The following is a 14,333-nucleotide window of genomic DNA, read 5'->3' on the forward strand; positions in this document are numbered from 1 at the left end:
TCTTATAATCCTTGATATTTCTGTAGTATCAATTATATTTCCTCTTCCATTTATAATTTTTTTATTTGTGTCCCCTGTCATTTTTTTTGGTTAGTCTAGCTAAAGATTTGTCAATTATGTTGATCTTCTCAAAAAACCAACTTTCACTTCTGTTGATTTTTTCTATTGTTTTCCATTCTCTATTTCATTTATTCCTGCTCCAATCTTTATTAATTCCTTCCTTCTGCTAAACTTGGGTCTAGTTTGTTCTTTACCTTATAGTTCCTTTAGGTGTAAAGTTGGGTTATATGAGATCTTTGTTTTTTTCTTAATGTAAGTGTTTATACACTTTCCTATTAAAACTGCTTTTGCTGCAACCCAGACATTTTTATATGTTGTGTTCCCATTTTCATTCATCTCAAGATATTTTTTATTTCCTTTTTTATTTATTCTCTGACCCACTGGTTGTTCAGGAGTTTGTTAATTTCCATGAAATTGCAATTTTTTCAATTTTCCTCCTGTTACTTATTTTAGTTTCATACCACTGTAGTCAGTGTATATTATACTTGATATAAGGCCAACCTTCTTGAATTTATTAAGACTTGATTTGTGGACTAACATATGACTATCTGGAAAACGTTCTGCATGAGCTTGAGAGAAATGTATATTCTGCATCAGAACCTTGACCTTACAGAAAAACAAAGCAATTCAATGCCCTGTAATACACTAAGGCGGTTTCCTAAAAATCTGTGAAAGAAGGAAGAATTAAAGGAATCTACATTTCTTAGCTAAAGATACTCAAATTCAACTTCATTAACTCTAGAAGGGTCAAATGCCACCATAAACTGTCAAATGAGGCATTGCTCTCTTTAAATTTACTGTTTAGTTTTAATAATACTTTATTCCATAGATTTTGTTAAAATAAATTTCCCTAGATACATTTTGATAGTAGATTCATCCATTCTGCTCTTCTCTTCTTTTCAGCTGGGAAGCAGAATCACAAATTGCAGTTTCACTTCCATTAAGCCAGAAGCAGAGGCTTCCGATTTGGTTTAGCACAGTTGCTCCACCCACTGCCTGATTTCTTTTTGGAAACTAACCGTTCCCCAGATCCAAACCATGCTACACTATGGAATAGTGACATGTTGAACATAAATTATGACTTATATCCAGGAATCTGTGGGGATGAGAGGTGGAGCTGCAGCTGTGCTTTGATGGGTGGATAGGATTTGAGAAGCAAGTTATCCTCACACAGAGTTAACAGACTCTAGCTAGAGTGGAGTGCTGACAAGGGGGCGGGGGTTGGCAGGTGGACTGAAGTGGGTAGAGTGAGGCAGGCAATGGGCCAGACTGTCAAGATTGGATGTCATACTATAACCAATGAGGTGACTCTGTAGGTATTTAAGCAGACAAGGTAAGGCATAATGAAAATCATATTTCAGGAATCTTACCCCAGCAGGAATGATCAGAGACCAAAAGAATAATAAAGAGGCAGATTAGGTTCTCTAAATGTGATGTCCTGTTCCAGAGAGCCTGGAACCAGGCAAAGACAGTGAGGAGGGGACAAGAGTTGAGAAACATTATGAAGGAACATGACCCTCACAAGGCCTTTTGTGTCCGTAAGATCAAAAACCAAGCCAAACAAACAGAAAATAGTTTGAGATACTTTCCCTTTATTGTGGAGAAAATCTATGTTTCATAAGCACAACACTATTAAAGATGTAGAACAAAAAGTGTACATAAACTAGTAGAATAATAGTAAGAATGTAATCTAGAAAGAGACTAGTTATCATGAGAACTGAGCCCTGGAACTAGGGCTGAGCCCATAAACACAGGTACTGAGATGGAATATAGGGTCAAATGGCATTTCCTACACAGTCACTCAACTGCCAATGCAAGTATTTTGTTATCAAAACACACACACAAAGTGAATATCAGCTGTCACATATTTCCATTTTGTACTGGAGATGACAGTGAGGACAAGAAGACTAGAAAGCCCAGCTCAGGACTGGAAATGGATGGTTCTCTGTCCCTGGAGTATGAGACAGAGAGTGCTTGTTCAAAGTTTTACTCTCAAAAGAACCCTTAGATTCCACCACATCTAATTCCTCCTCAGCACTTAGGTGTTTGATTTTTATTACAGGATGTGGCATTTGCAGACCATCCCTAGGTTGTTTTGTCTCTTTACAGAGGTTATAAATTTCTTAGTAGCAGTATGTTCCCTTCCTCTTGGGGTTTTTAATATCTCCACAGACAATTAACAAAGTGTCCCCATACTTTTAAAATTTATTTATTTATTCATTAATTCTATTACCATTTAGTGAGTAAATATGTGGATGCTGGGGAATGGAGGGGGAGGGAGGTGGATATGAAAAAGACGTGTCATTACTTTCAAAGAGATTATAGTCCAAGAGAGGAGATATGACATGTCTAGAAGGCAGTAGAAGGCAGATTATTCTAAATAGGGGTCCAAAGGAGAAATATAACTCAGCAATATTTTATGAAAGAGGTGGTTCTCAATCTGGACCTTAAGCAGAATTTTGAAAAATAGGGGCAATGCATGCAGAAATAAATGCATAGGCACAAGCATGGGGGCAGAAAAAGACAAGGCATTCATCAAACAGTGAGTAGACCGGTCTGCCTAGATCACAAAGTTCAGGTAGGGGACCAACAAGAGAGAATGTGAGGAAGGTTATTTAGGGCCCAATTATAAATGACCTTGAGGAACAGCTAGGGCAGTGGTCTCTGATCATGGTCTGGGAGACATGGCAGACTGGGGAGGAAAATTTTCCAAAATAGGGAGAAAATTAAGATGCTGTTACAATCATCCAGGCTGAGGGACCTCCCAGGACACGGGCAATGAGGGGAAGAAGATCAAATGGGCGAAAGCATAGAAAATCACAGCTTGGGCTGGGTATGGTGGCTTGCGCCTGTTATTCCAGCACTTTGAGAGGCCAAGGTGGGTAGTCACCTGAGGTCAGGAGTTCAAGACCAGCCTGGCTAACATGGGGAAACCCGTCTCTACTAAAAACACAAAAATTAGCCGGCCCTAGTGGTGGGTGCCTGTAATCCCAGCTACTAGAGAGGCTGAGGCAGGAGAATCGCCGGAACCCTGGAGGTGGAGGTTACAGTGAGCCGAGACAGTGCCACTGCACTCCAGCCTGGGCGACAGAGCGAGACTCTGTCAGAAAGGAAGGAAGGAAGGAAGGAAGGAAGGAAGGAAGGAAGGAAGGAAGGAAGGAAGGGAGGGAGGGAGGGAGGGAGGGAGGGAGGGAGGGAGGGAAGGAGAAAGCGAGAGAGAAAGAGAGAGAGAGAAAGAAAGAAAAAGAAAGAAAGAAGAAAGAAAGAGAGAAAGAAAGAAAGAGAGAAAGAAAGAAAGAAGAAAGAGAGAGAGAAAGAAAGAAAGAGAAAGAAAGAAAGAAAGAAAGAAAGAGAGAGAGAGAGAGAAAGAAAGAAAGAAAGAAAGAAAGAAAGAAAGAAAGAAAGAAAGAAAGAAAGAAAGAAAGAAAGAAAGAAAGAAAGAAAGAAAGAAAGAAAGAAAGAAAATCACAGCAGGGTATTCAGAGTGAGCATGAGTCTGGTCCTTGAAGGGGCACCCAAGTACACCAGGAGTTTATTAACTGTCATCTTGCAGCCCCTCTGCAAATCTTGTAAACAGGGATAAGCCCAATCCTGCTGATAACTCCCCTTAACATGTGAGCTCTCTAAGCCTAGGGGCTATTGGTTCTCTCACTATCTGCTTCCAACTCCTGCCTCCAGATCATTGCTGGAAGGGCAGGTCAACTCCCAACACATACCACCACCACCACATATACCACACTGACACCACCACATTCCTTTATCTCATTACATATTACATGTGTTTAAACAATGTTTACATTTTAATTTGCCCATTGAATCTGCTTTCTGGGGTGAGGATGATATCCTCAGGACTTAACATGTCTCATCACTCTCCTGCTTCTTTCTCCATCTACCCCATCACCTCAGTGGGAATCATCCATCCATTCACTCATGCACTCACTCAATATCTGCTAAGGACTTCTAGGTGGCCAAGGCAATCTGGTTACTAAGGGCAACATCGTCTGTCCTCATGAACCTTACCTTTACTGCCCCAAAATTTCTTCCTTTTACCATGTCATTGTTGCTAGGTCTAATTTCACCTTCCTCATTTATGCCACTTTTTCTCATTTTTTCTTCTTATTGGTCTTTTCTTATTCAATAACTCCTGCCGCCTTACTTAGAAAACTAATGTGACTAAATCTAGCCATCCATTTACTTAATTTTTATGAGATGTGTCATCTTTAAATTCTCAGTATCAGGAATGCATTCTAAATGCCATGTGTCACTGTGTATTATGATGTTATGATAGTAAACATCAATAAAATATTATACCTAACATATATACCCACTTAAGTAAACTAAGAAAAAAGGTATACAATCCTATATCTGATTCCATGTACCTACTTTATCTACCATAAATATCTATTTTATACTGTTGTGCTCCAAAGCAAGGTGAAGGCCAAAGAAGTTCTCTATTAAATAAACTGCATTGGAAACAACCACTTTTGCCTATCTCTACTGTTAGTTCCCTTCCATCTCTTCACCCTTCTGCACTGTCTCCTAAAATGTTCCCTTTCTCTGTGCTCCTTTACCATGCATATTCACTCGGCAAGATTGTGTGTCCTTTATAGCAGACTTCACTATAACCTATTTGAAAAAAAGCACGCTGGTTCCTCCTGAGACCCAGTTTAGAAAAACAGGATAATGACAAATAAATTTGGGGGTATAAGGAAGTTAATTAATGGAGAATAGTATGAACAGAATGTGATTTCATAAAGCAATCATGGAGAAACCCTGTTTGGGAAAAGGGATGGATGGGCAGAAGCCAACAGTCCCTGGACACCACTGTCTGCCCCTTGCCTCAGTCATATGCCAAGAGAATAAAAGGGCAGAAATTGTGGCCTTGAGGCCCTATGATCAATGACATCTTGTAATTCCTCTCTAACAGGTTAGCTTTGCCTGCCCAACTAGACCCTAGTCTCTTAAGAGTTCATCTGTATTACTTTACTGCACATCATAGTACTTAACTAAATGCAAGAGTTAGTAAAAACCAAACTACAGAGGCTTCACCCCACTGAGTAAAATGTTTTCTAAAATGTGAATCTGAGATTCATTTATGAAAACCATCTAAAAAGATTATAAAGGTCTACTCTAATAATCTCCTAAAATTTCAACAGGAGAAGAAGACTAATCTCAAATTTATCCATGGACAGGAAATACAAATGCACCTATCTAATATAAGACTTTCTATGAAAATAACCTGAATTTTTCTGGCAATACACATTAAAAATTTTTGTTTTTAGTAGTCCAGGATTACATGTTTGGGTGTTACATATAAAACATGAAATGAAGGAATATCTATACCAATAGTAATCAAAGTGCTATGTATAAAGGGATAACTATGCTTAAGAAATTATTGACCCTTCTGATATCTGTGACTTAAAAAGTCAGTCTCTCAGCATAGTAGTCACTAATATATTTTTGAGATCAGAGAAAACCTTTGCAAAGGAAGAGTTTCTACCTTCACCAAAAGGAAGCCAGATTGCTGGCAATGAAAATTAAGAGATTTCTGTGGGATTATTTAAGGTAACAGATGTAGAATAAAATCTGCAAGTGTTACAATGTATCAGTAGCAAGTGATTAAATACTTTCAGATTTCAGAAGCATACAGTCTTCTGTATGCCCTGTTATTACTGAATTATATAGTGTATTGGTTATTACTGACTAGGGAAAAGGCAAGAGGAGGGCAGGATGATACAATAAAACAGGATGGCACGCACTGTCTGTAATAAATGTAACTATAAACATGCCAGTGAGAAGTTTAAAAGGAAACTCTGGAATGAGGAGGCAATTTATTCATGATTGACATGACTAAACCATGGCAAGATAACCTCCAACTGGTGTTAATGTAGCTATAACTAGTTTTATTAAAATAGACAGAAAATATTGTAGCAATGTCTAGCAGATAAAGTCTTTGAAATAAATTATATAAACTCAGTATTTCTAATTCAACAGAACTCTGAAAAATACATTGCTATTTTCATAAGCATAACAAATGTCATAACAATAAAATACAACTGTCATAATGGTAAGATTGCCACCATACAGCAGCACAGTAGCTATGGGCAGAATCTTTGGAAATTAACTGTAATATTTCTTATAATTTTTCCAAAACCATTCAAAACAATTTTATTTTGACCTCTCCTGTCCCCAGTAATACCTTGAGGTACAAAGATAACTGAGTCATTCATTAAGTGGTCATAATATAATCAAGTCTAACATCATTCCTAAGGGTATCTCATACCAGAAAGGGACCTAAAGTTTCATCTATTAATGGAGACAAACTGAGTCGTGGTTGACAGAGCAGTAGCACCATCATCTTGGACAAACACCACCACTTTAAGTTCCAGCTCCCTTTCTAGCCTCATGCATTTCAAGGAAATCACTTCTCTTCTAACTACAAGCAGACAGAAAGAGCAGACAGTAAAATAAGATAAGACAGCTCGGGCACAGAGGGAGGTGGTGGGGAAGTCTCTTGGGTAACTGCCAAACTTTACCCTCATACAATGGGCCCCAGTAAAACGGTGGGCCTTAATAAGCACATTCCTTTTCCTTCAGGTTCACTAACATAAGGAAGCTAAAAGCCGACTCCGGAGGATGCCTGCAGCTGCATGAAGATGTATGGGAACAGACATACAACCCTCCTTCCCAGATAAGCACAACAAAGAGACACAGAAGCAGTCCCAGCCTCTAATAAACTCTCCCACCCTGAACCCTTAAAAACTCTTAGTCTGTAAGAGAGTGTGGCTCTGACCTAACTCAGCCAGAAGTCCCTCTCAGGTTCATTTTCTAAAATAAACCTGTCCTTGTTGACTGGCAAGCTACCCTGCATGTTTCTCTCCTCTTTCTTTAATTCTTACAGTGGTAGCAAATTACAATTTGTGCATGTCTTGAATATTTGTATAAGGGTGCCTACATAATTCCAAAACGCAGTATTACTGCCATTTGTTAGGTATCTGTTAGAAATCTAGATATGCCTGATACATACTAGTCAGAGCAAAAAGCCTAATGAATAATAGTGATAGAATCATTAAATCACCATTTATATAAGTAGCTAAAGAGGCACAAGACATTACCCTATGAGTCCAATTTTGCTTTTGCTCAGGAAACTGCCTCTTGAAAATTTTAATGTGAATTTGCATGCCAAAAATATGTAAATAAGTAAATAACAAAAAAGACTGTCACCTTATTTTTGAAAAAATGGACAGAAATATTTAAAATTAAATACAATTGAAAGTTTTATCATTCAGTCACAAAAAAGGAATTTATTTTGCAGCTATCAATACAAAAAGGAGAATCTAATATGTGTGTCAATAACTACTAAAAGTAAGCTTTAAAAGTATAATTTCCAACTAAATCCATAATGAATGATCAGAATATATTTATGACAAGAAAAGGTACAAGCAACAAAGGATAAAACATTTTATCCATTCTTCCTCTACAGTCCCTTTTATTTCAGGAGAGAACTTTAGTTTAGATCTTCATAGACTCACGTCAGACTATTAAAATTAGTCCCCTAAATAGTTTTCCTTGCTTCAATCACATTAATCCTCTCATTTACTGTTCAAAACCTTTACTAGTTCTCCAAAAAACAAACTCTAAACTCTTTGGCCTAGCATATAGTTGGTACCACTCTATATTTCTAAATATATCACTTCTTCTTTGTTCTCATTAAAAGACACCAACCCTCCTCCACTCCACCCTCAGACCCAATCACATTAACAATTTATTCCTGCATTTCCTCATAATCCTAGGCTTCCTGAAGTCCCCTCTCCTTTCCCTTATGCCCATATGCCTGAGTTCTACCCTTGACTCCAGGTCTCCCACAATACCTTCCTCAGCCAGGCTAGAGTCCATATTGTTCATACCACCTGCAATGTCCTTTGTATATACCATCTCCTAGACAATACTTATTCTAGTATATAATTTATGACTTCATCTGTACTGCAAAACTTAAGGATATTTCTTTTACCACTTCTTTGTAGTCTAGCACTTTTTAATCCAACCCCTAACTCCCAACTATCATGATGACCAGAGAAGTATCTTTTTAATGCAGCTAGCATCTGCTAAGTCAAAGACATGTAATAGCAATGATGCATGAAAATTAAAAGTGAATTATTCCTTAACAATATACAAACAATTTGGACCAGATAAGATTTTTGAGAAGCTAATTTTTAAAAATTCTGAGAATTTAAAATCCAAGGTGGAGGACTTCTAAGTTGCCTCTTCCAACAGAAATGGTGATGAGTTTGCCCTGGACACCATAATTTTCCAGTGTGCCCCAGAGGAAACTCTCAGCCTATGAGAATTCACTGTAAATGCCTGCTTTCTTGTCTGTCTATACTAGCAAGGATAGCATGTTCCAATTCTGATCTCTAGGTTATCAACAACTCACACAGGAGGAACTCAGTCAATGATTGATTTAGTACCATGATTATCTAAACACAATTAAAGAATAACCTTAACTAGGCACATAAATGTTAAGTAAACTTAATTTATGACTGTGCAATTTCAAGTGAGACATATGGTTGAAATTCTAAGGACTAGTTTATGTAAGTATTAACCACAATAACAAATACACAAACTTTAAGATAAATCCTATGTGGACATACGTGTGTGCATGTGCATTTCATAGAACATTTCTAGAAGAAAGAACAATTTTGGATAGAAAAAATGAAAAATGGGCACTATGGGAGGCTGAGGCAGGAGGATGGCTTGAAGCCAGGAGTTCAAGACCAGCCTGGGCAACCAAGTGAGACTCCCATGTCTACAAAAAGTATTTAAAAATTTTAAAATTCATGGGCCACATTGTTGTGTGCCTGTAGTACCAGCTACTTAGAAAGCTGGTACTACAGGGAAGTATTGCTTGAGTTTAGGAGTTCGCGGCTGCAGTGAGCTAGGATCTTGCCACTGCACTCCAGCCTGGGCAAAAGACTGAGACCCTGTCTCCAAAAATAAATAAATAAATAAATAAGAAAATTTTCTACTTTCTACTCATCTGTGTTCCTTTTCTTTAAATCATAGAACGTGTATAACTTTCCAGTTAACTCCTTTCCGCCTACCCTTACCCCATGGAAAGGGTAAACTAATGGTAGTTAAAACATTTAGTATCCTGTTAGAGTGAACTAATAGAAATGTTAGCTGTTAAGAACTGAGCATGAAAGAAAACATAGACTAGACAGTGAGGATTTGGGGGTCCAATAGGGAGATTTTATTTTTGTGGCTTAATTTCTATATAACAATGGACAAACTCCTTCTACTTAGTACCTCCTAATTTAAATTCTTCTTTCATCTATGTGTCCAACACATCTACATATTAAAGGAGAGAACTACCCAAAGCCATAATCCATCTTTCCAAGCAGTAAAAAGAAACCATAAAACTCTCTTCCCAAGGTACAAGAGAGCAATAAGAAAAGTTTCTCATTAGATGTTCCATAAAAAGAAGCAGCTCCTGGCCGAGTATGGTGGCTCACCTCTGTAATCCCAGCACTTTGGGAGGCCTAGGTGAGTAGATTGCCTGAGATCGGGAGTTCGAGACCAGCCTGGCCAGCATGGTGAAACCCCGTCTCTACTAAAAATACAAAAATTAGCCTGGCGTGGTAGCGGGTGCCTGTAATCCCAGCTACTTGGGAAGCTGAGGCAGAAGAATCGCTTGAACCCAGTAGGCGGAGGTTACAGTGAGCTAAGATCGTACCACTGTACTCCAATCTGGGCAATGGAGCAAGACTCCATCTTACAAAAAAGAAAAAAGAAAAAAAAGCTTCTTCTCTGCAGTGACTTTGACTAAAATGTAATATTTTATGAATTAAGTGCTCAGTACTTATAATGGAAGTTGTACACTGAAAAACATCTGGGCATCACACATCTACTCTCTTTTCTTTTGCCAGAGTAAAGAAACGTGATCTTCTGTGGAAGACTTCAAACCATGTGACGTAAATCTCTTAGAGGCAGAGACCATGTTGTGCTCATCTTCATACACCAAGCCACTAAAATAATCTAGCAAATAGCAGCCTCTTAGTGACCACTGGTTCAGTGAACAACATTTTCTCAAATAGTATACACTTATAGATATCAACAGAATAACATAACTCTGACAAATAAGAAAACAATAGTTTCTATACCTACTGGATTGTCATTTTTACTTACAAAACATATTTTAAAATAAATGACAGAGGTCAACTTGATGAATAAGTGACTCAGAAACCAGTTTGGTTTTATTTTTGTTTTTTCGAGCTGGAGTCTCACCATCACCCATCCTGGAGTGCAATGGAGCGATCTCGGCTCACTGCAACCTTTGTCACCCAGGTTCAAGCCATTCTCCAATCTCAGCCTCCTGAGTAGCTGGGACTACAGACACATGCCACTACACCTTGCTAAGTTTTGTATTTTTAGCAGAGTCGGGGTTTCACCATGTTGGCTAGGCTGGTCTTGAACTTCTGACCTCAAGTGATCCCCTCCCTCAACCTCCCAAAGTGCTGGGATTACAGGCATAAGCCACCATGCCCAGCCTCCAGTTTGGTTTTATACTAGCCCAGGAAGCATTTCCCGAGCTACTCTAGTGAACTGCAGGAGGTTTGACATGATGCTATTAAAAGAGAAGGATGGAGGTGAGGTGGCCACAGGATATTGGGAATGGGTAATTCTCAGTCCTGTCCTACTTCCTTCAGGCCAGGAGAGCTGTGTACACACCTTGACATAGTCTAGTTTCTATGTCTGTGACTGAACAGAAAAATAATTTTTTTTTCTTCCAAGAACCAGGAATCCTATTTGTACCTTGCAATGTTTCTGGAATACCTCTCGGGGTCTCATCTTCTCTCTACCTTGCAAAGATAAGAAGAATTTGCTTTTCCTACCATTCCGGCCATCTGGAAGACCCTCTTTATTTTATTCCTTCTAGTAAATAGCCAGTCTGTGTTCAAATTGCATGGGAACATGCATCCTTGTTCCTTTGCCTTCCCCTTTTAATTTTCTTCTTCTTTAGTTCCCGTCCCAAGATTCATTTTTCTACATCAAGCTCTTGTTTCCTGTATTTTATTTTGCTGGCTACATCATTTCACTCACTGGGTGGGAGGGAAATTCAGGATCAATCTCCTCAAAATCACAAAGAAGTTATAGTTCTGACAACAACCAGACTCTCGTGACCTTTATATTAATGCAGTAAACCACAAATTTTCAAATTTTCAAATTTTTACTAGCAGTTATTTTAAAAGGAGGCAGATAGTTTAGAGAACCTTGCAGATTTACAGAAGTTTTAGTTATTAAAACTAGATAATTCATTCCAAACAGTTTTAATACTTTCTCAACCTCAAGTTCAAACCATGTCACCAAAAGAAAGTTGCAAAACAGCAATGCACTTACCTGAGGGTATGGGGAAGTCCTGGATTTTGACTTTGAGCTGGAGAGCCGGGATTTGGCCCCCTTTCTGTTGTCAGTCATGGTGGGGGTGGAGCTGCTGGTAAAGGAGAAGGCTGGTTTGGAGACTGAGATCTGATCCAGGGAGAGCTGCAGCCCTTTGTATTCTGTGTCTCTGCAGGGTGGAAGGACAAAGCCCTTAATCAGCCACCATAGGAAATGGATTCATGCATACTCTCATCAGGAATGATAGTAATCTATATTTGAAAAGAAGGCAAGCAAAAGTTAGCCCTATAACTCACTTCCACAAGCACCTGGATTATTCTAGCAAGGTCTAATATTTAACTAGTGTGCTGATAATAATGTATTTCTCATTATTTGTATTAGTTAAGTGGAAAATAAGCACATAATTCATATTTTCTGAACTTCTGTGAGCTCTTTGATGAGATATGAATTAAACAACCTACTCTACAGGTTTCTTATGTGGGGTGGTCATCTGATGCTACCAGATTATTGGTAGCATGTCTACCACCAATATAAGGAGAATGTCTACTGTCAGCTGTTCTAAGATCAATCATTCTGGTAAACATTCAAAGCATTCTTAAAGTTAGCTAACTAGTTTAAGCAGGATTATAAATAGTTAAAAATTCCTCTCAACAGGTTAATTCAGTTACTTTAGGTACATTTTACCACCGTTTTTTCCATTCCTTCCTTTATTCAATAAATATTTATTGAGTTCCCAATATACACCAGACTTTGTGCTACATAAGGATGTAAGAATAAATAAGATACCTATAAACCCTGCCCTTGTGTGGATTATAATACACTGGGGAGAAGAAACAGTAAACAAATAAACATACATAATAACTGCAGACTGTGGTATGAAGCTTATCTTAGGAAGCTCATTACAAAGGTATACTTGAGATATCTAGGGGCCGAAGATGACAGCCTTGGCCTGCCCATAGATACAACCTCTGCTGGCTTCTAGACAGCAGTGAATCTCATTGGACTCCTCAGTTTTCATAAGAGGACATTAACCCTTTCCACTGGCAGCCAAAATAAAATGTTTTAGAGAGTCTTCTTTATGAAGACTCATGGGAGAATTTTCTCTCAGGTTCCGGAACTCACTGGGCTGCCCCGGGTAATTGATTTATTTTGATCTCATGAAACTGTGAATCATATAGCTCATCAAGTTTCCCTCTTTGCACTAAAAGTCAAAAGTCCCCAAGCCCTGAGTCTGATTTGTAATCACTTCTAGCAAGTGTACAAAGTCCTCATGCCATGCATTTTGTGCAACACACTCCACTGGCTTCTCTTATTTTTCTTATTTTTCACTTTCTCTGATTCTCTAATGGGTTTGCCTTTTAAAATTTTTTACATGCATTTTTAATTGTCTTCGGATTGAGAAGCATATAAAGCCTGATAATTTTTTTTTTTTTTTTAAAGACAGAGTCTCACTCTGTCACCCAGGCTGGAGTGCAGTGGCGCAATCTCAGTTCACTGCGGATTCCACCTCTTGAGTTCAAGCGATTTTCTTGTCTCAGCCCCCCAAGTAGCTGGGATTACAGGCAGCCACCACAATGCCTGCCTAATTTTTGTATTTTTAGTAGAGACAGGGTTTTGCCATGTTGGCCAGACTGGTCTCGAACTTCTGACCTCAGGTGATCCACCCACCTTGGCCTCCCAAAGTGCTGAGATCACAGGCGTAGGCCACTGCATCCAGCCTAAAACCCAATAAATTAATAAAATCATATATGTAAAAGTGACCAGCACATTCAGTTATCAGCAAATATCCAGTGATCAGCAAATATTCAGTTATCTTCTTTTCTTTGTCCCTATTGGTTCTTCTATAGCAAGATCAGGCAAAAGCAAAAGTATAATTCAGTACTTGAAAATTGCTAATAGAGTAGATTTAAAATATTTTCACCACACAAACACACACACACACACACACACAGACATAATGATGAGTATGTGAGGTAATGCACATGTTAGTTTGATTTAGATTTTCCACAATGTATACATACATCAAAACATCATGTTGTACATCACAGATATACATTTTTTACTTGTCAATTTAAAATGGATAAAATATAATTCAGACAAGGAGACTCTTAAGTGAGTAAGAATATAAACCAGCTAAAACAGCTCCAACAATATCACTGCCACAAAACACAGGGAAGTGATGTATATCAGCAAATTACAATGGCTTCCTATCAAATAATCTATCCACTCAATGCAAGCTTTCTTTAAAAAAAAAAAAAATGTTCTTCTACATAAACAGTAAAAATTTAGAAAGTGAACCTGCAATTTGTCTTTCAGGCCTGGGAAGTCCTATCCCATCACTGGTCTGCTTTTCAGCTCTAATCAACTCCTTTTAAGGACCATATAGACTCTGAGCACTCTGTCAGAAATGGAATAACTTTCAAAATGCTGCTCCCATTTGCTTTTTTGAAAATATTTCAAAATTTTCCTTCATCTACCCCTTACTTCATTCAAACAGTTGTCCCTGAATTGACTTTAAACTCTCTTGGTTCTTCTTAACCTATAAAACTCTTCTTAACTCCCACTTGCCTCTATGAAGCCCTTCCTGACTGTTAAAGCTATTTATTCAATCCATATTTACTGAGTGTCTTTTCTGTATGGGGCCCTGTTCTGGGGACAGGGAGACATCAATGAACACAAGAACTAAGTTCCTACCCCTCATGAAGAAGGTACCAGGGCCAGTTCCTGAGTATTGTGGGGAAGGAAGCAAGAACTATCCTTTTCCACCTCTAGCCTTACTTTTCAAGTGATTATGTCTTGTCTTTCTCAGTGGATTCTAAGTCCCTAGAGGACAAGAGTTAAGAGATATTTTATTATATTCCAATGACCATTTGCAC

General features: G+C 38.3%; 1 protein-coding gene across 1 annotated transcript in view; it reads right to left on the reverse strand.

Moving 5' to 3' along the window:
• SIM1 (SIM bHLH transcription factor 1) overlaps positions 1-14,333 on the reverse strand; it is a 75,181-nt gene that overhangs the window by 19,541 nt on the left and 41,307 nt on the right. The window contains exon 10 of the mRNA XM_025383463.1: positions 11,458-11,626. Within this exon, the coding sequence (XP_025239248.1) occupies positions 11,458-11,626 (169 nt within the window). The remainder of the gene's footprint in view (positions 1-11,457; positions 11,627-14,333) is intronic.

This window comes from Theropithecus gelada, chromosome 4, assembly GCF_003255815.1.
Source record: "Theropithecus gelada isolate Dixy chromosome 4, Tgel_1.0, whole genome shotgun sequence".
In the NCBI taxonomy this organism is placed as follows: Eukaryota; Metazoa; Chordata; class Mammalia; order Primates; family Cercopithecidae; genus Theropithecus; species Theropithecus gelada.